This window comes from Wyeomyia smithii, chromosome 2 (assembly GCF_029784165.1).
Source record: "Wyeomyia smithii strain HCP4-BCI-WySm-NY-G18 chromosome 2, ASM2978416v1, whole genome shotgun sequence".
Lineage (NCBI taxonomy): Eukaryota > Metazoa > Arthropoda > Insecta > Diptera > Culicidae > Wyeomyia > Wyeomyia smithii.
The window spans coordinates 170,375,544-170,403,240 of NC_073695.1; the positions used below are offsets into that span (position 1 = coordinate 170,375,544).

Genomic DNA, 27,697 nt, shown 5'->3' on the forward strand with positions numbered 1-27,697 from the left:
AAAACGGTCAAGTAACAATTTCTTCAAATGATTTTTGATTTTCATAAAACCATATAGTAGACCAGAATCTGTTTTCTGTTGTGGAAAGTTTGAGAAATTTATGAAAGCCTAAAAAATGTCTTATTTTGATACCATACATCAATAAACATAACCGTGCGTAGGGTTTTGGATGGCTCACGAGACTGGCAGTTCAAAATATTGTGAAAAAGACCCCACATACTCTGAGTGGTACTGGAAGTGGTCTGGCATTTGGAAAATTATGCAATTATTTTTAACATAGATCTAATTTAAGCTGCAGAAACTTGTCGTCTCGTGAACAGAGCCATGCGGTACTATAACTGAATTTGTTAAATTCGCTTTAGGGATTTGTGATACCGTTCGTAGAGTTCTCGTCCGAGATGGTGAGAGAATAAATTAGTTGTTTTTATTTTGTGGAATGTCATTGTTTAGATCCAAAAATGCTTAACCGTTAACAACTTAGCTCAGTAAAATCACGCACTCTCAAAATGAAGGTAATCAGAAACGGAAATTATTTACAAACAATAAGGAAAATAAAAACTTCAACAACTGTCTCGCATTGTCTTTAATCGCTGTCCTATGCTATGGCCTAGCCCCTAGAGTACAGTGCAGTGGCGCGGAAAGCGGCTTCCTGCGAAGCAAGGAGACTTTCGAAATGATCCCAGCAGCGAGTAGTTCAGTTGGTGGCGATTGCTTTTTTTGCTGATGCTACTCTATTTTGCTTCCAATCGCCAGCCACGATGTCACGCTGCGTTGATGTGCATCCTATCTCAGCTGTCGGATTCATCCTCAGTGGGTTGGGGAGCCGTCTTCTTGCACTGTAAGCAGCCCCGGACACACTTCTTCAGTGACCGAATCTTGTATATAACTTGTTCCTGAAAATGGCGAGAAATGGATTGAGAAAAAAAAAACGAATGAAAATGGTCAACACGAGGCAAGTGGAAATAAAATTAGGTTGCACCTTCTATAATGGTGCCGTCTGGTGGGAAGAAATGAACCCGCAAGCCGGTGGAGTCTTGACTAACGATGCCAGATACACATTTACTGTGCATGAAAAAACGTGTTGTTTTATTCAATTAGTTATGACCGGTTTTACAATAAAACTAATGAAATTTATCCTGAACCCCTGTAACTCAAATAGCAAGTTACTAAATTACTAATAAAAACTGCATGAAATTTTCAACGGGCACCAAAATTAGGCTTGCACAGTTATCTTGCTCCGGATAGAAGCATCGTCAAGCATCGTCAAACGTCAAGCAGTCATACTTAACACTCGTATCGTATGCTAGCAAATCGTGTGTGATTTTGTCAGTTTGGTGTTTTTGCACATAATGCAATTCAATGCGGGAGATTTTCGTTACAAAAATTTGATGAAAATATATCTTTCACTTTGGTTTGATGTAAAAGGGTTACTAATATACAGGAAGCTTTTTTTCTGAAAATGTGATCGAAACTGAGGTTTTTGCGAGTCAGCTCAAAATTTCACGTTAACGCTAACAAATTAGCATCGCATATTAGCGGAATTGCACTCTCCGTTGATTTCCGCTATTACCGACAGCTTTGCTGATTCCATTGAGTAGTTCATTATTACAACGTTTGAAGCCACTTGAAAAATCATTAATTTTATTTGTTCCGCGCCTGCTTGACAAGCATTTAGTACGGTTCTGCTTAACATTATGACCCTGGCATGCCACAACACTTTGAAACATTTGCATAGTTTGCGGTTTAATAATATGCAATGTGATGTTTTATTGATTGCTTCAATTCAGGTTTCCTGAGGAAAAAAATGAATAATCATTCACCATTCTACTGGTGTCCCTAAACAAGCAAGCTAACTTCTGGAGCCGGCAGAATAGAAATCATGCATCATCAAATTGTGTCTTAGTCACGTTTCAACGATTGAATGTGATGGAACAACGAAACAAAAACGCTGGAATTTTATTCAGCATAAACGAGCATGCCGGCGATTGGTGCTGGTTTTTGACCGTAGAATCTTTCGTATTTTTTTATATCGTTCGGTATTATGGGTTTTGTTCACGATAGAAAGAGTTATTCTAATGATTGTTTTCCTCTAGAGCATAGTAGATTCTTGGACTTAAGATAAGTTCTTTTTTAAATATTTGCCTTATTTTAGAGACGATAGCTTTTGTGTGTCGACTAAGTGCTTTTTTAGAGTTTGAAATTGCTTTTACTTTTAGTTCCAATTGGTGCCTAAAATGTTTCTGTGTGAGCATTTTATTAGCATATTTCTCGATTAGTTGCTATTGGTAGCACCTACCGAAACAGAGGAATCCTAGTTACAAAAGCTCGTCTCAAGTTCAATGACTAAACCTTTTATCACACTGTCAGCTTAGGGGTGAACTATTGCTGCTCTCCCACAAAAGATCGGATCGAATTCCAAACTCTGCTATTCCGGCTATACTCGATACTGAATTCGATAAATACACACACAGAGTAGTATTTCAGTTGCTCAAACAATGTTACTGTCACCGCTAAACCTCTATAGCGGTGACAGTAACACTGTTATCCTATCCTATGTCTATGAGGAATGGCACGATCTAATCTTGGCACTCGTTTCATATTCAGTGCTTTGAAGCGCTTCGCAAAAGTCGTCATTTCAGCAGATTTCATCATCTCAAGTTTCACTTCCGCATGGAGCTTTATTGTTCTATTGGCCGCTTTTTATACGAGTTTGCTTTTCGGCGGGCGTCAATGATACAAGGTGTCGCCTGAAGGTTCGGTAAAGAAAGGTTTACCGGGGAAACACGAATAGAAGTATGGTTGGTTTCGCCATGTTGAAACACACATAGGCAAATTTAGGGTGCGATACCTTTAGACGAAAAGATGAATTGATAGAAGAAGAATCTATCCAGCCCAGCATAACTGGTGGTGATTCCGAACGTTATATATGCTATGTTGATTGCAGGGTAAATATTTCCAGCGCGTGAGTAGTTTGCTTATGGGATATGGACAGGGCATATTCATCAGAACAGCGCCAATGGTCACCAGTGTCCTTGTATTTTATTTCATATTATGATGATGATAGCAATCACAGCGAGTATCCATGGTCATCAGATCAATTTGGCTCATTTTCCCCGTGGTTAGATAATGCAGCGTATATCATTTTTACGACTGCGGTGAGAGGTTTGGGATTGGGGATAATAACTTCAGCCAAGCCTGCATTGTAGTATGTTTCAATAAGCGAAATGAATTGAGCCATAATTGAATTATTTTGCAAGCAAAACCAAAATATCATGTTGCTACAGGTAGTACTAAGAGCTAGTTGCAAATTTAGTCTTATTATCAGACGGATATTGTTTTGACGTTTTTCTGTAGGTCGTGTGGTAAAATTTATTCTTGTGTGGCTGAATTTGAATATTCGGAATGATTTATTTTAAGTGGAGGTATTCTATTTTTATGGCCAAAAAGAGTACGCTTTCGTGACTATGCTCAATTTTTGTGTTGTATACCTTTCACTGTAAATTAATTAATTTCGATGTAATTAATGTTCTGAAAAAAATCACGTATTAAGTTTATGCTTGAGCAATTCTCGCTAAAATCAGGCCACAAGTCACACAAAGTCTTGAAAAATTTATTTTTTAGTGTTAGTTTAAACAATAAGAAAAATAATAGTTACACATAAATTAGTTCCAGTTGGTGAACCCTTCACTCTCCACAGGTCAACAAGGTTTTAGAAAAGTAAAAATTTAATATTTGTAACAAGCTATAGAGCAAGATCGCGTCAAATGACCTATGGTCGAATATCGACCATTTTTGATTCGAATGAAACTTTGCACACGTATTTGGCTTAGCAAACTGAGCATTTTTCACAGATGGAGAATTTTTTTACACCCATGAGTTACATTCTAAAAGGGCGTATGCCTTTTGGCATAGGTTTTATTCGAAGCATTGTAACCCAGAAACCGTTGGTTGAATGAAAAAACTGTCTGAGAATGAGTTGTAGGGAATTAAAAATGCACCATAAAAAAATACAATGTACATAAAAAAATTTTTTGACCAAAAAAAATTAAAAATAAACATTAAATTTCAATTAAGAAAAAAGATTCGATTTTTTTTTTAAGAAACTTGACGTTAATACCCAACTTTTAAAAAAAAGTCCAGGATGGAGAAATGAAAAATATTTTTTTATGGTAGATTATTTTTTTTATAAAAATTCTAATTTAAACATTTTTTAAAATATTTGTATTCTGATGATTTTAAAAAATGCAGAGAGTCATTTTGAATCAAAAAGCTCTTGCTTGTAAACATTCTAAAGGCATCGGTTTTCGAGTTATTTTTAATTTAAGCTCGAAAAATTATAATTATTTAGGAAAATACACGTTTTTCTTAATTTGTCCATGGTTCTCCAGCAAAATCCATACGTTCATTGGAATGCTTGATCGAAAATATACAATTCATTCTTTGACAACAAAACGATTGGATAAATAACTCAAGCGCTAAACCTTAGCCTACCTACACGTTCCCCCTTGCCGAATGTTTTATAAAAAATATGTTTGTCGTGCAACACTACCTACTTGTTTACTAATTATAACTGTTTGTAAAGTACGCAACCAATAACTACTGGGTTACCTATAATATCTGTTTTCGTATATAAATACGATTGCACTACTCCAGATGTGTTAGTAACAGTTTGCATTTTGTGAAATTGAATAAAGTGAAAATGGAATACACCAAGCCCAAATGCTGTAAACCCCTTCCTGATCATCGGTACTCATCAAGCTTACGCAAATTAAACCAAAACGTTATTGCAAAATTAAAAATATTGAACCCGCACGTGCAGATGGCTTGCCAAACCAGGAATTTCTTCGCAAATTTGGACATCTTCTGTGTGCGGACATGCTCCGGAACGCTGAACTTATCCTTGGCCGTGAAAAACAGGTTGCCGGGGATCTGTTTGAAGTCGGCTTTCACATATGTTTCGTCGTCCATGATGCAGCATTCAACTTTCATCAGCATGTTGAGGTACAACTTCCTGGCACGGGTTTTGGCGGACTTGTTCTGCTTCTCGTCGCGATTAGGGGCTTTTTGTGCCTTGAACGTTCGAAGCCCAGCCTTAGTTTTGGCCTTCTGGACAAAACGTCGGCTTAGGTGCAGCTTCTTAGCCACATCCCGAACGGAGGCGTTCGGGTTTCGGTTGAAGGCCCCAACTACGCGGTTGTGATTTTTGGTGTTGTACGGAATACTTTTTCCTTCACTTCTGGGCTTTCGATCGGTGGTCAATCGTTCCTCTAACCGCTTAATCACTCGCGACACCGTGGAAATCGCGATCCCCAACGTTTTAGCGATGGAACGATGCGAGAGATCCTTGTTCTTGTGATGAATGTGCAAGATTTTATCACGCACGAGTTGTTCTTTCGACTCCATTTCCGCGAGTTTTGATCACAGGACTTTAAAACTTGCAGGATGTAAATAATGCACTATGAACTAAATCCACCCAAATTTTCATCAAATTCTACCCAACGGTTAAAAAGTTAGAGCTATTTCATGGTGTGGCAATTTCATCGTGGACACCCTTTAATATCGGAAGTACTTCATCATGATACTGTTGCGGTTCAGGTGTTCATTGCCAAATTAATGAGTTTTTTGAAAACAACAATAGAGTTGAAAAAAGCGATATTATTGTTTGATGGAGCTGCCTCACAATATAAAAATAGACAAAACTTTGCAAGTCTTTGCAAGTTCTAAACAAAATATAACGTCGATGCAGAGTGGCATTTTTTTGCGACTTCTCATGTTAAAGGCCCTTGCGATGCAATTGGTGGCATATTAAAACGAATTACGAATTAATATTAAACGAATTACAAGAATTGTATGATTGGTCTACTCAGAAAAGTAATAAAAATTCATCAAAAATGTCATTTAGTTGGGTATCATATGAAGAATATTAACAAGGAGCAACAGAATGGAGCAATATTTTCAAAAAATCTATAATAATAGCTACCACACAAACACCACACTTTTGTTCCGATTCCAGAAAATAAGATACAAACGAAGCTGTTTTCAAAAGATGACGAATCATTTACTTATGATGTATATAAAATAAAAGGTGAAACTAGTTCTGTAAAGTATCTATGTCATAAAAAATATGTTCCTAAGATAATAAAACTCGAAAATAAATGTTTGATTCTTATATATATTTATATCACTTAGAACATTTAACTCTTTTCTTGAGAACCGTTCGCCCTATCGTTTTGTTGTCAAAGAATGAATTGTATATTTTTGATCAAGCATTCCAATGAACGTATGATTTTTGCTGGAGAACCATGGACAAATTAAGAAAAACGTGTATTTTCCTAAATAATTATAATTTTTCGAGCTTTAATTGGAGATAACTCGAAAACCAATGCCTTTAGAATGTTTACTAGCAAGAGCTTTTTGATTCAAAATGACTTTCTGCATCTTTTAAAATCATCAGAATACAAAAATTTTGGAAAATATTTGAATTAGAATTTTCATAAAAAAATTAATCTACCATAAAAAATTATTTTTCATTTCTCCATCCTGGACTTTTTTTTTTAAAGTTGCGTATTAACGTCAAGTTTCTTTAAAAAAATAAAAAAAAAAATTAAACTCTTTTTTTTTAAATTGAAATTTAATGTATATTTTTAATTTTTTTTGTAAAAAAAAATTTTTTTTGTACAGTGTATTTTTTTTATGATGCAATTTCGATTCGCTACAACTTATTCTCAGACAGTTTTTCTATACAACCAACGGTTTCTGGGCTACAATGCTTCAAATAAAACCTATGCCAAAAGGCATACGCCCTCCACAAACTGTACGTCATTATGCAGAAAACATCTTGGGCTTTCATATAAGTGTTCAAAATTTTGGCCGCCATCTTGAACTCAACCAGTAAAACGCGAGTTTGAACAAGTTGGCATCATTATCAATTTTCATTTTAAAACAGGTATTCAAAGGCTGAGAAAGCATCATACAAAATAGATTCATAAAATTAGGTTTATAGTGTAAGAAACACGCGAACCAAGAGAGTTTGTTCTAGGTTATCATTCTAAATCCTAAACATCAGTAAAATGACAAAAATGATTCCTTCACTTGGATTACAACCGTTTCCTTGGTCGCATTTGCTTAATTGGTTCTCGAGCTGTGCGAAATTTGTGTTTCATTTGTTTCCAGAAGAAGGAGGGGTGTCGAACTAATATGGACATATTTGTTACCGGTGAAAACATTCAAATGCCAAATTTGGTCCCATTTACTTGGTTAGTTTCCGAGATGTGCAGAAATTTGTGCTTCATTTGTATGAGACCCATCCCTTCCAGAAGAGAGAGGGGTCTCGAACTATCTTAGTTACCTTTTTAGGTCCCTAGAACCCTTATACACAAAATTTCACGCCGATCGGTTCAGTAGTTTTCAAGCCTATATGAATCAGACAGACAGACAGACAGAGCTGCATTTCTATATGTTAAGATTCCTCCTTAGTTTTCAGACAAAATTGTTGAAATAGATCTTACGCTTCAGGTTTACCCAGAAATCCTCGATAAGGCGCAACTTGGGGACGTTGGGCGTGTTCGCCAACTTGGGTACAACATCGATATTCAACCGCTCCATTTCCTCCAACGATCGCTTCGAAAAGTGGGCCGACACCAGATCTGGCCAGAACACCGCTTCTTCGCCCTAAAGGTATTCTTGATGAACGACGTAACTTCCGGCACTTTGTACTATAAATTTCCTTATTCACGGCCAGTCCGGAGCGAATCCCCTTCTCGCTGATTGTCAGCCACAACAGCTCCTTCTTGGGGAATTTGGTTTGTGAAATGAACTTCACCTCGGTGCTCACTTCCTTCGTGCGGGAAGCAAATTACGAAATACCCTGCCAGTCGTTGCTATCCAGGGTGCAATAGGTTTCATCACCATCACCATCGCCACGTCGTGGTTCGCCTGGAAAATCGACTTGACCATCTTAATCAGGCGCTGTCGCTGCGTCATTGCCTGCAGCCCTAAAACTACTGGACGGGACTGCTGCTGCCTGGCATGTATGCACATCTGTTCAACTGAAGAACCAAAAACGAGACAAAATCTCTTTATTTTAAGTATCGACATCTAGCGGTGGAGAGCATGCATTTTACACTCGAAATTTCATTACGCTTATATTCCATTCATTCAACAAAAGGACTGTATGAGCTCTCGCCGCTTTTTCATCGAGAGAATCCTTTGTTCTCCCCGGTACTGGTATGGCGAGGGTGCCTTTTCATGACAAACGTACAGTACCACCCGCATGCGTGCAACGGTTTTCATGTAGATATACTTTTAATGAATTTCATTGTTGCCCAAGTTGAAAACTGAATATCTTGACTAACGACAATCAATTTTTACATTGTACCTAATGAAGTAAGCAGTGTTTGTACAGCGCGTCTGATATGCATTTCTAGCAATGTTAGGTATAAAAAACGGTACGAGAAATACATATTGTCGTTGATCGAGAAATTCGGTTTCCAAGTCCAGAAGGAAAATATTCAACTAACAGGTTAAAATAGTTTTAGCAGTCGTGAGGTGTACGATCCAACAAAATTTGTTAGACAATGTTTGAATGGTTGAAAGATTTTTAGTGTAATTTGTTTCATTGTCGTTGATTGTGAATTGTTACTGAATTTCCACTTTAAAGATCTCTTGAATGCGATCCTGTCTTAGCTTGATTTTGATAGATTCAACTATTCAAGATCACCTTTTTGCCTGGACATTAAAGCAAAAAAAAAGTATTTTGGTACATGTTCAAACTATTAGAGCGAACTGTACGAACGATGCACTGTGAAATCAATGTAGGATGGAACAGCAAAAAATGAATGCGAAAGCTTGGGCACCGATTTGCTGCAGAGTTTTGTTCGAAGTTGCATATCTGTTCTGTGAAATAGTGGATGTGATGAAAAAGAATAAGAGTTATTAGAGAACTTTGAAGAGCTGCTAGAGGTCTTGCGGGACGAAGGGGTTTACAATAAACTTACGAAAGAGCCACTTTTTTTTAAAAAAATCTGTGCGTTTCCTGGGGCTCGAAGTTAGTGCTGAGGGGACGCGTCCGAGCGAGCTGAAAACGAAGGCCGTTGCAGAATTTCCGATCCTAACCTCGGTTTATTCTATGCATCAATTTCTGGGTTTATCTGGAATTTTCGGCGGTTTGTGCAGGGATACATCATAATCGCGCTACCAATGTTTCGTCTACCGAAAAAAGTTGTATGGCAAAACAAGCAAGAAGAAGCATTTCGAAGAATTGAAAGATTGTTAGTGAAGCGACCTTTGCTAGTGTCGTTTGACCCCAAGGCATTGAGCTACATACAGATGCGTCTAGTATTAGTCTGGCAGGAATACTTCTGCAGAAATTTGAAGATGTGTGGAAGCCTGTCGGGTACTTCAGTCGAAAGACATCTGATGCTGAGCCTGTCTACCACAGTTAAAAACTGGAATTGTTGGCGGTGGGGGCAAGCGTGGAGAGATTTAGGTAGTATTTGCTAGGACGGTGTTGTAGTGTCGTCATTACTTTTTGTAACTATCAGTTTATATAAATCTTGTCTTGCTCATCCCTAATTAGTTCTACATCTTGGACACCCCTTCTCGAACGAACAAGATTATTTGTTGCGCAAAAAAAGAGCAATAAAAGGCATTGTTAGTTCTGTTTTAAGCGAGATCAGTCGTTTGGGTACCCAAAATGCGGAAATATATGAGTGCCTACATTGGTCCGTGCCCAAAATATGCAACTCCAAAGTGAAGGGGAGACCGGAGGGTTTACCTAATCCAATTCCGAACATACCGATACCGTTTCATACTGTTTACATTGACCATTTCCTCGGTCTTCTAAAGCGAATGAATATATCCTGTCTATTATCTGCGGATTTTCAAAGTTCTTGTTGGTGAAGCATGTTAAATCCACGAATGCGCCGCTTGTGATTACTATGTTGAAGGATCTGTTCAGTGTTTTCGGTTTGCCATCCCATGTCATCACTGACTGCATTCAATTCGAGAGTGTTAAAGCAAGATGGCGACGATTATGGTATTGATTATGTGCTAGTGGAGGTAGGAACACCGCGTGGGAATGGACAGATTAAGAGAAGTAACCGTACCATTCCTACAAATCTTCGTACGATGTTGGACTAGGCGGATAAACGGTGGGACGAACAGTTGAAAATCGTACAGAATGCCATCAATGCAGCCCAAAATTTTACGACCAAAGTATCTTCCACTACACTAGTGTTGTCGTACAAACCAAAAGACGTCGTGCAGAACGAGAGCATCTCCGTCATGGCGACCGAGAACGCATTAGTGTCCGATTCGTTAGGAAAGCGTCGTGATCGAGTGATGAGAACCTCTTGAGATAACCAGTTGTAGTAGAAAAAATATTACGACGAGCGACGTCGACCAGTCACCAGCTACAAAGTAGTACCGGGTGTTAGTGGTCGTCCTTTTACGACTGTATACTCGGCGGACCACATGAAGAAATGGTGTGAGGCACAGGCAGTTGATTTGGAGGCAATAGGTTTTGAGGGCGATGATCGTGTGAGCAGCGGAGATGAACACTGAATAGCAGCATTTGTGTTGGAATGAATTTAAGCGATAGAAACAAACTTCGATGGGGACATCGTGAATATCTGGTTGTCCGATTGTAACAATATTGATACAATAAATGAATTCCATTACAATGTATTTATGTGTTTCATGAATGTATTTTGTTTTCTCAAATTCAAATGGCGGTCTCTGAGTTCCTGTTCACAACCGCGTATCATTGATTAAAATCAAGATGGCAGACTAAATGTATATGAAGCTTCAGATGTTTCCTGCATTATGATGTACTGTTTGTGGAGAGTTTTGGAGCAAAATTTGGAGATATTTCTCGATAAGCCGATGAGTTTTATGATTTGAAATTATAATTAAAGTCTTATTGCATCATTGTTATTTGATTATTTATTTAAAAGTTGAAGTTCAAAATAAAATCCTTGAAGCTTAACTGTCAAGTTAAAATTTGTTTTATATTTCTCCATCTTTAATTTTTAACCTTAAGTTTTGGAATAATGTCAAGTTTCAATGAAAAATAAATTTCAAAAGAAATCAATTTTTTTTGTATTGATGGCAAAAAAAAACCGTTGACTTTTCATTTTTTCAAACCTAAATTCGAAATAACTTAAAAATAAATAGATGCATTTTAGAAGTTAATTATTATAGGTTTTTCGATTGGAAATGTCTATCCAAATTATTAAAAATCATTAGAACACGAACATTTTGAAAAATGTTGAAACTGATCTTTTTTCCAAAACTATACCCTTAATAATGAAAAATATATATCGTTTCTCCATTCTTTTTACAAAAAGTTTGGTTATAATTTCAGGTTTCTTTGAAAAAAAAAATTAGAAAAAAATCAGCTTTTCTTTTTGTAAATTATGTATTTTTTTATATATTTTGGCCAAAAAAGATTTATGCAGAATATTTTTGTAAAGCATTATTAGTTCATTACAATTCATAATCAGACTGTTTTTCGGTACAACCAAAAATTTCTGAGTTACAAGGCTATGTGTGAAACCTATGCCAGAATGCGTACGCTTTTTTAAAACTTTACTCTTGGATCTGAAAAATTTGTGAATTAGTTTGTTAGGTCGAATACGTGTGCAAGTTTTCAATAAAATCAAAAATGGTCGATTATTTTAGGATTACAAAACGTTAGCTCTCAAACGAAATCACAAGCAACCATAGTTTTATTCAACCCAAATTAGACTGTAAAATATGCAGCAGACTAATTGTTGTTATAAAATTCACAATTAGCGCAACATAAAGAGAAAAATGGAACGGATAAATCAGCGGGACAGTGTTGATAACGGCGTTAAACGGCGTCAACTGACGTCAAAGTGTTGCATAGTAATTGATCGCTGCACAGTGGGGAATCGCTGGCCATCAGCCAAAAAAATTTTTTTTCGTTAGCTGTTTCATAATATTTTTCCTTTATTGCTATAACATTCAAGTGTCTAAATCCAAAATTTGGGCGCAATATCATAAAATCTGAATTTTTTATGACTTTTTAAAGCTTGGCGAACTGACGGTTTTTCGACTTCAAAGGGAAAGTTGTTGTAAATATTGTGCAAAACAAACCCTTTTCATTAGATATTGTAAAAGTTGATCATAGTAGGCCTGACACTAGAAAAAATAAAAAAAAACGTGATTTTTTGGAGAAAAGTAGCTTAAAAGTTTAGTTGCCGCAGTTTGCCACGGTTGTGACTACATTCAAAATTTAGGTAAAAACGTAAGCTTTCAAATGCATACTGTCCGCTGCTGCGCAAAACTGCGCAAATTGTCACTTTAGTGAAAAAAGCGATAGCGGATATTTTTAGTTATTATTTTTGAAGTTGAAATTTCATCCAGGATTAATTTTAATCATAACCATGATACCCCATTAATGAAAATTTGTAATATCGTACTCAATCCGTAAGGATAAAATATAAATTTGGGCAAAAATCACAAAATTTATCAATGAAAAGTTATAAAATAAGTGTTAAACAAGAAAACAGTAAACAAATCTGAAATTTTAATTATCTCAATCTTTATCACTTTCTGCAAGTTTAAAACAATACTAAAAACATTCAGCCCTTTTCAATTTATGATCATGAAATTCGTTAAACTGATTGGAGTGTCAAATATTAGCAGCAAATTCATACCATCAAACTCCGGCCAACAATAGCCCGTTTGAAGATTGCTTTTGCTTCGCACTCGTTTCCATACAAAAGTAAAACACACATTTTGCTTACGAGAAAAAAACAAAGAACAGTCGTCGCCCTCCGCATCTTTTCGTATTCATTTAGAACGTTGTGTCATTCCAGTGTCTTAGTTTTCAAATTCATAAATTCGTTGAATTTTATTATGAAGCCTTCAACTTTAGCGGCACCACCTAATTCAATGTCTAGTAAGCTGTCAGTTCATGGTGTTATACATGTATTTAAATGTCCTCTTTCAACCATAAAAACCGGATTAGGAAGATAACATATATATGAAACAATGAAACATCGAAAATTACAAAAAGAAATGAAAATTGCAGCGAAAGACATTTTTCCTGCTGATAAGTATAATGAACTTCAATTTTTCTGGAAACAATTCAACACGAAATTTAAGCGATCACAACGGAAGATGATAATGCTGATGATGATTTTTTCAATTTGTAATTAGTTTGTATTAGTTATATTGTTTTAGTTTATTAAAAAATATATATATTTAGGCAAAATTTGTTTCCATTTTTCCAGTTCGAGCTTTAGGGCCACACCAGTGTTGACCAGTGTAATGCTTGTGTTTCCCACGGATCATAAAGTAAGTTCAATATTTTTGAACGCGAGAATAGAACATTATTGAATAGAAGCCGTTCTTACAACATGGCACAACCGATTTGCAAGCATGACATTATAGGTAGTGTGCGGCAACCGACTGCAGCTCGAGGCATTGGCGCTTCTTTCAATAAAATTGTGGATGATAGAAAAATGTGTGAGAGAGAGCAACATAATGCTACCTAGGGAAAAAAGTTTAGCGAAAGAGGCACTCTTTTCGTTTGCTTTGAGTGAACTTTTTAAAACAGATTCACTATCTAGCCATGCCTTTTAACCAACTTGTTCATTGATCGCACTGCATATTTTTTCGTCGTCATAATAGATATTCCAGTATAACGTTTTGTGCATGCTTCACTCGACATAACGAAGATTTTATACTACAAAGTCCGAAGACTAAATTCATAATTGAATAGCTCTAACTATATAGATCTGGCATCTATTTTCTGATGCACAATCTTAATCAGCCAGTTGGTATCTAAAATAGTGCATAAATAGCACGGTCGAATCCGAGAAGAGTTATCGGAGTGGATTATACTGAAAAGTTAATGACAGTTTGCGTCTTGCTCATGGAAGGAATCAAATTTAAAGTAGCGGAGTACATAGCTACTAGCTTTTATGCTGCAACTATGTATATGCAACAATTTTTGTATGAAGTAATGTTTTTACTTATGCCCAAAATATTCAGTAAAACAAATAGGTACCTACTTGTAATTTAGAAATCCAAAACAACAAAACTTCCAAATATTTTATTTTTTGAATTGATTAAGTTTGTGGATGTATTTTAGACAAGCTGAAAAAAAGTCTTGATAAGACTATTTATTTTGTATATGAATCAGTTAGACAATACATTGAAGGGGGCCATAAAATAAGCTGTAGATTAACATCAAGATTTATTGATGATAGATAAAATCTGAAATTTATCTCACTTTTGTTGACTTAAAATCCCTATAGATATTATTTCGCTACATCTACTTTGTTGAAACACTTTAATGTTAGATTATATGCGGTTTTGAAAATGTGATTTTGAGTGGGAAAAATATCGAAATTTCCACTCAATTCTTGAAAAGAATTTGATATCTAATACTATATAACACCTGAAAAACAAGTATGATTATTTTGCTCAAATGACATTTTGCCGATACGAATTGACCTTTTACAACAATCAGTACCAACTGCGAGAAGTATAATCTGCGGAATTACAGAGATAAATCCGTGTTTTTGACATAGCTGAAGTGTTCCCCCGCGTATCAAGGAAGCAAAAGGTGAAAGGGATGGACAAACCTAGCAAACAGGATCATATATTTTGCCAGATTGGTACGGAAAGTCAATTCCCCGCCACCTACTACTGGGTCGGTAGGGCTGGTATGATGAAAAGAACGATTGAACTCACCTGCATCAGATTAAAGCACATGGCTATCAATGCCATACCTAGCAGTAGATAGATGGCGCATAGAATGAAGCTGATTTCCATCTTTGTGTCACCTTTCGTTTGCAGCTGCAGAGTCGGATGATCGGGCAACCGTGAGCGTGGGTGTAATAAAACGGTGCGGAAATGAAAAAAGTGAGAAAAGAAAAGAGTTAGTGACGAAATAAAAGCGGGAAATTCATGGATTGCTCTGCGAATGACGTGGAACACTGTCAAGAGCGCATGGAATGGTAAATTCATTTTGCATTTTAAACTTGTTTGATCTGTTCAAATATTTAACAATGTGGCGCTCAATGTTTTTCGAATGCGACTGATATCAAATGGAAACTTTGATTAGAAAACGTAATTACAGTGGCTCTTTTTCAATACATTATATGATTATCTATTTAAAACTATGAAAATATTATTTTGTAATAACGCAATCCTACATAAATAGTGAAGGTAACAGTGTTTGAATAAAAGGAACTCATTAATTCAATTCACTGCGAGAAACTTACTTAGAAATATCCATAAAATATGCAAGTACCGTCTGCCGGGGTGAGATTGTGCCAAAAAAAGATGCGTTTTTGTTCCTCAGCTTGTAATGCACGAATTTAGGCAATGAGTTTAATCCAAATCACCTCAACGCACACTTAAATGTTCAGTTAACGACTGCCGCAAATATGGTTAAGTTACAATAAACTATAATTTTGCTAAAATTAAATGAACTTTGGCCTAATCTCACCCCTTCTATGGGGTGACATTGTGCCAAAAACAAAAAGTTGAGTTTAATACCTGAAAAAGGACCGTAGTGTATCTACGAATAATTCACATGAATAACATTATATAACAATAAGTATAAGGAAGATCATAAACAACGTGGGTTGTAGGGGTTGACCAGAAACTACGCTTCATACGAATCATAAAAAAATGTATAACTGGATCAAATCGATATCTGGAATAACAAGTTATGAGAACGTGGTTTATAGACAGTTTATACACATAGTAGCGTCTCCAGGTAGCTTAGAAAGGGAAAACGTTAGGACATAAAGTCTCAGTAGACTTTTCGTTCCAATTTTTATTTGTCATTGGCCACTGCATATTTCATTGGAAATCTCAAAGCCGCTGGACATGTATCCACAACCCTCCTTCTTTACTTTAAAAGTCATCAGCTTATATAGAATATGTGTACAAAGTTTTGTTACATTCCATAAGTAATATCAGTCATTGTAATTTTACATCAAACAGTTGCTAGCCTGTTGTTCTCAAGCTATTAGTCTTTATTTCAAATAATACCATAGCTGGAAAACATACCCTATGTAAACAATGTAAATATTTTGGTGTATACTGATATAATTTTGTCGTGAATGTGAATTCCGCACACTGCACCGTTCATTATAGCATGGCACAATCTCACCCCAAAATAGCTCGAAAAGTGTACAGTTTGGAAAAACATTATTTTCCGAGCCAACACTTTATTGCATAATATTTCCTCAACACGACAAACGACATCCTAGCGTACCAACTGAGCAGTAAGTTGATGTGATTTCTTGATCGGGTTGGTTTGCATGGGACATTTTTTAGTAACGTTATTTGCGCGTGTTTTTCACCCTGTACTTCGAAACATTTTTTGAGTAGAACAGTTTATCAATATTATCTGTATTCCATTTGAATTTGGAAATAAATATGTTTTGTTTCATATAGTATTGAACCTGTGGCATTAGGTTCTAGAAATCTCAAGTAATTTCACATACCAACATTTCCCATTTTGACTCAATCTCACTCCCGTGACCTAATTTCACCCCGGCAGACGGTAGTGTTTCCTTCTAAATACCTGAATGAGTTTCATTATCTGAATTCCAATTCAATTCTGAGCTCACGCATTTTAACAATGCAAATCCTTGGGATAATTTTTGAAAGCGAGGCTTCGTTTCAGTACCGACTGCACTACTTTATTATGTAAGAACAAAGAGAAATTCTATCACAAATGCCAGGGCTTGATACCATGATTATGTATCTACTCATCATACTTGTTACCATTGTCAAATGCCATTCATGGCTTACCATAATGACATAACCCCATTCATGAACAAGTTTGCCGAAAAATGTAAATTTAGTTTTTAAATACAAAAATAATCTATCTAGCAACACTTCCGGTCAAAAATTATATTTTTTCTGGATTCCTTAGTTCATTTTCTTTAAAAATCATCTATCAGTATTTTGCGGACATCTTACGTATAAGATTTGTAAGAAACAGAATATAGAGATTTTGAACAAAAAATGCCAGACTTTGCAACACGGAGCGGGGGTATCCCAATCGATACCAAAATTAGGATTTTTCAAAAGTGAACCTAGATGAATAATTCCCCCAACTTTGAACCAAATCCGTGATGGTCGTGTCCAAGTGGTATGAACACTTCGTATGGAACAACCCATATGCTATCGACTAAGGAATTGTATTCTTGGGTGTTTTACAAATGCATTTTCACAATATGAACATTTCTGGATAGCTAGCACACACCAGGGGTGGTGTGAAACCATTAATAACCATTGAATATCTTATAAGAATAGTATCATAATAGGTTTGAACTTACACATGTACCTAGACGTGCAGAAGCACAAAATTAATATTCATTTAAGCCATTTTGATATTTAAGATGGCGTAAGAAGATTGTCGCAGGCATTTTAGAAAATGGTGGATGTCGGTTGAGCATAATTCATTAAAATCTCATGTGGGTAATTCCATCTCAAATGTGCAGAAAAAGTATAAACTTGTCAACGACCTATTAAAATTTGACTCAAAGATTAGGGAATTGTTCATCTGAGGTCAATATGAAAAAGTCGCAGCTTTGGTGTCGATTGAACCACTCCTCGTTTCGTCGATAGTCCGCATTTTTGATAAAAGTGCCAATTTTGCTTTGAAACCCTTACATTCTTTTAATGATGGCTACAAATACATAATGTCTGATAAATGATGAATGAATTTTGAAGAAAATCAGCGAAGGAATCAAAAAACAATATCAATTTTTGAGGACAGTGTTGCTAGATATGTAATTTCTACATTCAAAATTTGTGTTTTTGGCAAATAAGTATACCTAGATTTCAATAAAACAATTTTGGGATGTTTCTGAGAAAATTTTACATGAAAAACATTCATCACTCAGAAGTATTATGAACAGAACTTAAGTTACAGCTTTTTAAAGAAATAAATTCAAAATTACTCTGATTTGGTCACAATTTCTCTTTTATTTTGCTAATATTTCTGAAAGTCTTTTGGTTGTGGGCATTGTGGATGATGCTATTTACACAAATAGTCCGATAATCTAGAACACATCCTTGAATATACATAAAAACTGTTTTTTCAATTTAGAATTTTACACCTCTTACTCAAACAACTCAAACAAAAGTTTTTTTTATTGATGAAACTCTCTCTAGGAATAGATTTTCAAACCTCCTTGTTATTAATTCCCCAATAGGGGTGGGTTCTCACCTCTTAATTAGTTTTTCACTTGATGCAGCATTGTCAGCAAACAATTCAAAGTTTCTTAGTTTTAATGAAATTCATCGTTTCCAAATATAAGGAAGAACAACATAAATTAAGATATATTTCCTAAAATTATATCACTTATTTTCCAAAACAGTGTCGTTGTTTTATGCTTGATGAATAATAATTTTCTATACAATATTTTATTCTCTCAGATGGTCTCGAGGTACGATGCTGGTCTAACAAACCAGTCGTCGTAGGTTCGAGTCTCGGCTTGGGAAATACTGTTAGTGTCAGTAAAAACGTAGCGCTAGCCCCGCAATTGTCCTGTACACTAAACAGTTTGCTTTTTACAATATTTTATTACAATTCATGGTAGAATAAAGAAAAACATTCATTTTATCGTAGAGAATTTGTTCCTAAAAAAAATTCATCAATCAAAAAACGTTTCCCAAAAATACCAAATTATTAAAAAAATACTGTTTTTCCATGGCTACTCAAGCAACTGGTAACGTTTTCTGTCAAAATGAATGTTTTCTGAATCCTTTGGCTAACGCTGAAAAACATAACAACGAAAGTGTCGAAATATCATGTTCTTCTTCTTGTGTAAATTCTAACAAATTGGTATGGACCGTGGACATTGCACATACCCCCCCCCCCCCCCCCCCTTCCAAAGCTGTGGCCCCTTATGACCACTGCTACCATTAACTATATATATCGTGGTGCAAAATATTTTTTTGTTACAAAATACTAAAAAATCATATCCGGCAAAACTGCCGCTCGAAATTAATTTTTTAATTCCTTGACTAATTTTCTTCAAAATGCTACTTTTAGAAAGTCCATTGATATACTATCCGAAGATATGAATAACTTAGAAATGGAGATTTTGGTCATCGCATCCGCTTACTTTCCTGGTGACCTGGACGATATTGCGCCTTCTGAGGTCTGCGCACTCATGCGATACTGCAAAGCAGTCAATAAGCTAACAGGGGTGGGTACCTTTTTGAATATCTTACTTCCAACGAGGTCAATATATGCAACATAGGGAACAGCCCCACTTTTACTAACACCATAAGAAACGAATTCCTCGATCTCACTCGTTTTAGCGTAAACATTGCCTTGAAAGCAGGATCACTGATGCCTACATGGTCAGTCGTTGCCCGTTTTCCATGAAACCGGCTTTTATAACTTTCCACAAATCTGCTGGCTAATATTGACAGGCGTTGGAAGATGATCTGGGAAAACACCTTGTAGTTGGCATTCAGGACTGTGATCGCTCGATAATTTTCGCAGTCTAGTTTGTCGCCCTTCTTGTAGATGGGGCAGTAACCCCTTCTTTCCACTTTTCCGATAGCTGTTCTATCTCGCAGATCTCGACGATCAGCCGATGCAGCGAGCTGGTCAATTTGTCGGGGATCATTTATACAACCTCCGCTCCGATGCCGTTCTCTCCGGCAAATTTGTTGTTCTTGAGCTACCGGATCATATCCTTAAAATCGCTTATTGCTGGGGATGGCACATCTTCGTCGTTTGTTATACCGACCACGTCTCTTCCGCTCCTGTTACAGTTTTTTGTTTTCACGCCGTTCAGGTGTTAATCGTAGTGCTACTTCGTAGTGATCATCTCACGATCATCCTTAAAATGGCTCTATCCTTATCCCTACACACTTTGACTCGTAGCCTCTGCGGGATGCGTCGTGTTTTTGGTAGATTTTCGTATTTCATGTGTGCGGTGCAGCTGCTCGAGTTCTTTGCATTTCTCCTCTTCCTGGTGGTGCATTTTTGAAGAGTTGGACTTGCTGCCTCTGTATCACTCCACATTCTGAGGAGTGGCTCTAGGCAGCATTGTTGCTCGCACTGTGTTCTTCTCTAGTCTAGTCTAATCTAGTCTACACTAACGCAGCCAGTACTTGAAAGGATCCTGGAAAATGATATCCACCATTTAAAAAAAAAAAGATTTCCATACATTTTTCTTGTCAACGGCTAGGCCTACTGTGTAGCGCAATATAATACAATATAATCTAAGAACGGGGACAATCCGTACCAACCGATCCGTATGTAAGAAGTAATATAATTCGTTGGGAGTAACATAGCTAAGAAAGTACACTCCTTTGTTGACTAATCTCCTGGGATGGAACATAGGTATTTCCTCCTTATGTTCGGGTTTTGAAATCGAGGATGCAGCGCCTTTACTCGCTTCAACTGTGACGGTTGGATCTTGAGTACTAACTCTAGTCTTAGCATTTTTTAGCTTGTAACAGGGGGTCACCCTGTACACTCTTAAATTTGCCTGGCGAAAACCTTACAGGGCGGGCAGATACCTCTAACGGACTTTTGCTAGAACACAGAAGAAAAAAAAAAACAAAATAAAAACTCATCCGTTTATTTCGGTTCCTCTAGCTGACAGTAGCGGTAAAGGTCGCCGATGGTGGCCGTCCGAGGCTGCTTTCTGCTGGTCCTGCAGCTCGAAGTATCCTCTGATCGCTTCTGCTGCAATGGTCCTCGGCGGAGCGGTGTTTTTTTCTGCTCCTTGGCACCTAGCCGGGGGTAGCCAATAGCGCAACTTACCCTATCCGGCGAGCAAAACACGAGGAAACTAGTTTTGACCATTACAGACGAAATTATAGACAAAAAACTGATTTTAAGGAGGGGTGTTTCATAAAAAACTCTATTTTGTCGTGTCCGACGTACAGATAAGACATCGCAGTACTCAGCAATTGTTTTTCTTTTATACTTTTCCACAACTTTGCTGAAGGAAGCAATCTGGTATATTGAAGATTAGAAAAAATAATATTTTTATCTAACTGTTAGGTGGATTGATAGAAAAACCGAAACCGCCGAATGTAAGGCCTTGCTCCATGAAACAATTTTGCTGAAGACATTGAGTACATAAAATCAATTTTTCACAGTCAAATCTAAAGCGATCAAGATTTTTCGAATTTAGACCACTGTGCACTGTGGGATTTTCAAATAAATCTTTTCACCAATTGTAAATGTTTTAAAATATAATACTTGGAATGTGTAGAAACTATTTTGGAAGTTATTTCATTAAATAATGGTTTAAAAACGTGCTTTACAACACATATTTCATCGTTTTATATCACTTTTTTATACTTCACTACCTTCAAAAGGGCATTACTCAAAAACGTACCGTACGATGATTTTGAAATTTTGACCAGAGATTCTGGACGTCATAAAGAATCGAATGGTGTATTCAGATTCTATGGTGCTTTTTTTATAACAACGGTCTATGGGAGCACCGTGGATAGTTTGTTTCTTTTCACGTAGAACTACGGCTCTCAGGAAATTCGGCTACATAAAGATGTAAAATGAAAATCTAAAAATGGAAAAAGTTAAAAATATGTCCAATTTCAAATGTTCATAAATCGGTTAGTTTTCGATGGATTTCCTTCGTTCTTGCAGCAATCGTTTGGAAAATCTTCTATATATGCATCCTCTCAAATGCAGAAAATTGTTATTTGATTATTCGAACTACTGTACTATTGAAAATTGTCAAGCCTTGTTAAAACGTAAAATTAGATCTGTGATTGGTCGTTGTATGATTGCTTTCCCAAGCACGATCGAACAGTTATTCGGAATGTACTATTTGGCCTATATAAGAGCCTGTTTCAGTCGAAACTGCTTATAATAGGACTCGACAGCGACTACAACAATCATTACTTAGCAGCAGCAGTGGCAGCGGATGGCAGCAGCAGCGTATAGCAACAGCTGACGCAGCGGCACTTCCTCTAGTTAATTGCTGCCTTTGTGCAGTAGCGAGCAGCAACAGTAGTAGGTACATAAGCCGGCACTTTTTCTAATGAAAAGATGCCGTATTTGACAACACACAAACGTTTTGAGATGCTGGCACTCAAAATATATGGGTAGTAGAGATGGTCGGGTTTCGGGTTTTCAAACCCGAAACCCAAGCACGACCCGTACCCGTCGGGTTCGGGTTTGAAAACGTCGAGTTTAGGTCTGAAAACCCGAAACCCGATTATATAAAACAAGTATTTTTATTAGATTATGTTGTCTATTTCATGCAACAGTAAAAAATCACTAACATCCCAATACCATTCAATGCTTAAAGCTTCAGGGCAGCCTCAAATTTGTACAAAAAATCAACCCCCCAAAAAAATCTCGGGTTCGGGTTTCAGCGTTTCGGTTTCTGGTTCCACACAAATAAAATTTTTGGGTTCGGGTCGGGTTCGGGTTTGGTCGAAGAAAAAAGTTTCGAGTTCAGGTCGGGCTCGGGTTTCAACCAAAAAAAAATTCGGGTACGGGTCGGGTACGGGTTCGAAAAAGCCAAACCCAACCATCTCTAATGGGTGGTCAAATTTCCAGTGTGAAAACAGTTCTCAACTGTGTTATTAGATGCTCAATCAGCTATCGAAATGCCATAATCCCTTCTATCGGGGTTGCACACAGATGCGATCAAATAGTATCTGATTTGGAATTGAACAACAATTGTCCTTATAAGGACAACAAACAAATTATTGAAGATTTAATATTTTCTCGATTTGCGCTAGTAAAAAAAGTAAGTAGTAAGTAGTAAGTAAAATGTAGTAAGTAAAATGTTATAAAAGTAAGACGTTATTTTAACCTGCATAAACTCTGGCTGTTGAAATTTGTTTGCGTTGTATAGTGTATGTTCTATTTCTGTTCAGTGATGTATGTGCAAACTGAAATTTGTTAGCACTTCAACTCCACTTTTGCACAAAATTCTAACATATTCACTACAAGTAATGTAACAAACAACCTTGTGTGGTTCTACGTCAACCTTGCGGTCGTGGCTTTGAATACAACTCTTGTGGTTTTTTCATTAGACGAGATAAGAGGTTGCTCTGGTTTGTTTTGAGGACGATGATGGCCCTACCATGCGATAGACGACTTATCTATAAGATAATTATTATAAACTTATTCAATGTAACAAACTTTGATTCTAAGTTTATTGACACTCCTGATTTTTGACAATCACCAAATCATATATCGAACATGAACAAATAAAACATTTTTATACCACATCAAAATAAACAAAGTGTTATACTATACTTTAAACCAACATTTCCTGAGGTTTTTTCAACAAGGTTTGAAACTATGCAATTATCAGACGAACATGTGTCATTGCATCCAAATTCGTTTAACTATTACCCGATTTTTGTTTCGTAAAAAACAGCTGCAAATATCAAATTCCACCATCGATAGCGCACTTACACATGATGATAATTGCATGATTGCAATGGCTATCCCATTCTCGGTGTCCGGTTCGAATGAACTCTCGGCAGGTGATTGATTGAAAAACAAGTAAAAGCTTTTAACCATATCCCCGTGCAATCGATGTAAATTTGCTTCGAAAAACCACTTACCCTTTCGCGTGCGCATTGATGGTACTAAATAATTTAAAGCATGGGATGTTATTATTTTTAATACATTTTCATACGTTTACTTTTAAGTATCATTCACACGGAGTTCTCGAAATATCAACCTGTTATCGCCAGTAGATCTAATGGAAACCAAGCGCTTGATCTTACGTCACCATGATAATAAAAATAATTGTATGCCTTACGTATGTACTGAAATGAGGTTGCAACTAAGTTTGACATCGTTTATATGAATTGACCTTTATGTACAAGGTAGCTATTTATTTGCGATAATAAAAAAAACGATTTCATTTTTGCATGTTTCGGAGATCCTTCTTTGTTGATGGTACGTGTCGATGTGCGGAGTTACAACCGTTTTTGGAGTACGGATACCGTTTTATCGTATGATAGGTTCGCCCAACACCACTGTGCAATGTGCCCGCTGATCTTCGCACAGTTTATGTTTATGTAAAATGGTGACCATCACTTTGCTTAAGTGCGCGCTCTCGGTAACTGTGATTGCTTTTCCGTCTGCACCGGTTGTCGTGGTTTGTTGAAGAAGCACCGATGCTCCAGTTTGCTAGGAAGCAAGTACACTTCTAAAAGTGAATTACTTTGTTTGACGTGCTCTTTTATCATTTTGTGCGGTGGCACTTAGCAGAGAACCTTTCCGCGCTCGACAGTATTTTATTTCACTGTCCTCCTCATTGCCAGCCGAGCGCAGACTTGACAAGATCATTAAAAAGCGTTCATAAAGTACGCGAAGCTTAAAAACGTCTTTATCTGTTGTGTTTTTGCGGTGCTTGTGTTTTATGGTGATTTTCCTGCTTGGACGCTGCATGTGCGCTAGCTTCGGTCTTGCACGATCCGCCGCGATGAAACGGTACGAGCGGAGGAAAAACAACAACCAAGTCAACAATTTTTGTGATTGTTGCCAGTTTAGATCAATTTGGTTAGAGGTAATTTTTATGTATGCTAATTTAATTATAGATTCAAGCAGGCGACAGGCATCGCGTTGAAAACCACTGTCAGCTATGTAAAATAAGATTCGAGATTGCGTGGTAAAGTTGGATTGTTTGCTTTTCTCTGGCTGCCAGCATCTTGCTTGGCATTTCGTTCCATATAATTTACTTTATTTTCAAGCATAACCGTTTGCAGTGACTTCAGCATTATTTGAATTATATTATATTCTTCAGCAGGAAAGTGCAAAGAGGCTTTCATTGCAGGGAGGATCGAATTATAGTGAAATTAAATTTTTCCATAGGTGTTAACTTCAACCCTTAATATCAATTACTAAAAATACTTGTTTCGTAGAAATGAACTAGCACTCTAGTCAGAAGAATTCAATAGCAATGATAAAAAGAAAGGATGGAATTTTAATTAACAGAGAGCTAAACAACAGTGAAATGAGTATTATTACCGGAGAGAATCGGTATCGGTACTGGTTAGAACAGACACACAGAATACAACATGGTATTAACGCGAATGGGAATTTATACGGGTTAACCAGTTGTAGATTATGCGACTATTATGAGACAATTATCGAACCCGACCATTATGAGACAACTCGGGCATCTTTTTAATTTTCTACTGTTGTTAAGTGATCTCCATTGTTTGGTTTACGTTGTTAAGGAATTAAAAAGCTTTCAATAAACAAATAGAGTTGGTATTTTTTCAATCCTTTTTACTCTGAGCGAAATTTTATTTCGTATTGCCAATTTAACACCGTGAAAAGATTCAAAATCACAACTGGAGTCGGGAATAGCGGAAAAATTTCTCCACCTAAAATTGGAAATGCCGCCGCTGCACCAACTGCTGCTACCCGCTGCTGCTACCCACTGCCGCTCTAGCTGTTGTTATGTACTTGTTGCTGCTGAATTATGACGGTTGAACTATTCAAAAATAAAATGATTTGTTTGAGCGGAAGCAGGCTCTTATATAGCTCATGTTTATGTCGTACGAGGCCACGCCTGTGTTGTAACTAGCTCTTCCATTTTATTAGGATTTGTCTTCTTCCGTTTTCGGTCAACTAAAAGTACAATGAATCTCATTTAATGTTGGTTCCGAAGCGCGTAGGCTATAGAGTATAGGCGCTATTGAACGCGTTTTTCACGTCTAGCGTGACAATTGCGCAATAGCGAATGCCCCTTCGATGAACATCACGTCGACGATCGATTCCGCAACGTTTCTGCTGTAGGTACTTTTAGTACCGACATCCGCCAGATCCAAGTTGAGCTTCGCCGAAGCTTCTTACAAAATCTGGCCCATCTGGTTAGTACAGCGACTCCCTCATTCAACAGCCCAAGTGTTGAAGTCACCCGCCACCACCAACTGCTTTAAACCCGTTAGTTCCACGGTTACACGATTGAGCGAACCTCTCTGTAGAACAACGCAGTGGAGCATTGCAACTGCAGTAGAATACTCTGTCCACCATGACAACCACATAACCTACATCCGAGTTCGACACAATCTACTGAACCGGGAACCCGCCTGTCGTCCATACGGCCGCCACCGGACTTATCCGCTACCCAGTTACCGTTTCCGGTAGGGGTCCGATACGATGACTATGTCCGACAATGACTCAGTGGCTGCTCACTCTTGCGGTTTAGTAGCCGGCTTGCTAGTCGGGCACTTGGGGCCTCCCGTGACGTGCTTATAGTCCTGCTAATCGGTGCATACCAAGCACTTGGGTGGCGCCCCACAGTCGCGCGCCGACATAAACTTGACCTTGTGGCCCTTTACAAGACCACGACTTATGTCCCCGCTCGAAGCACCTGAAGCAAACCTCGGGCTCCTGGAGGATGCCCAGTGGCCATAGCAACCAACCGTCCTTAAGATTGGTTTCTTCAGGCTTTACGGTGGCAACTATTACGATTTGAGCACAGAAAGTTGCTATAAGCCACGGGTTACAAATAATACACATTGGGTCGTCGAAACAACCCTGCCAACCTTGCGACATGAGGCAATACTAGAACACTTTCTCTTTTACGCTCTCTGAGAAGAGCGATTGAACATCCGTCATCACGGCGATCTAGCAAGAAAGCTCCATAAGAACCGCATTCTTTTCCGAATTTGCCGCCGTTGAAGGTGGACGCTGATTACTGTCACGTAAAGGCCGGTTAAAATCATAGCTCTTATCAGTGAGCATCTTAAACTCAAACCGTCCCGCGGCGGATTCATCAACGTGAAATTCCCACAAAGCCACGCGGTATTGCAATCAGGTATCCGTCAACGTGATCGCACACAGAAGTACACCAGAATTCGAGTGGGAAAAGGATCTCCACCAAACGACAGGATTAAACCATCTCGCATACTAAACACCCAAGGCCGGCACAAAGCAGCAGCCGATCGACGATCGCACCCCCACTAAAAGGCTCTCTACGGAGGGCCTTTTTATTACGTCATCTGTATCTATTAATAAGCATTAAGCAGCTGATCATACGGGTAGGTAAAAGGCCATCGGCGACAAGGTCAAATGAGAAATGATTGTGACGCAGTCAAAAGTAGGGGAGAAAGAGGCATGAGAATCAACTCCCAAGTGATCGGAGCCTCGATCAATATTACGATGAATGCGAGCCAGGTTAAGTTAAGATAATTTATAGGGTTGTTTCGAGAATGATTTTTATATACAAAATTTCAAATGCATGAGTCAGTGTTATTCGAGCAATTAAGACTCCGCATCGCAGTTCCTTAACGATAAGCACATAGTTGAAGCGAGTGAAGAGGCTAGATCAATTTTGAACTTTTTCCTTATACGAGGTGAGCACCACTTTGAGCAAGAAATACTAATGCAGTCCCATTGAGTTAGAGTTAATGGCTACACAACCTGGGTCCCAGAAGGACCCTTTCGGAGGCGAATTGCCTCTATGGCCTAGCTCCTCTTCCCCTGCGTCGCTGCGTAGTTCTAGGATCATTTCGTCGGCACGAGATTGACAAATTGTCCGATCATCCTCACCCAATTCCTTTAACTGAGAGTCGCCTAGCATAGCCAGAAGAGACCTCCGAGTACTTAGACCCGTGAGCGCAACGTAGTCAACCCTCGCGCTGTTGATGCAGATGCGTAGCAGTAGAAGACTCTGTTTCAAGTGCGTCGAGATATTACTACGGC

At 37.6% G+C, this 27,697-nt stretch overlaps 1 protein-coding gene across 13 annotated transcripts in view; it reads right to left on the bottom strand.

The window, feature by feature from the left end:
- Positions 1-404: 404 nt before the first annotated feature.
- LOC129723977 (potassium channel subfamily K member 18) overlaps positions 405-27,697 on the bottom strand; it is a 108,932-nt gene continuing 81,639 nt past the window's right edge. For all 13 annotated transcript variants that reach the window (XM_055678517.1, XM_055678516.1, XM_055678514.1 and 10 more), the window contains 2 exons: positions 14,731-14,835; positions 405-893 (listed from right to left, as the gene is read on the bottom strand). In XM_055678517.1, coding sequence (XP_055534492.1) covers positions 789-893; positions 14,731-14,835 — 210 coding nt within the window. In that variant the 3' untranslated portion in view covers positions 405-788. The remainder of the gene's footprint in view (positions 894-14,730; positions 14,836-27,697) is intronic.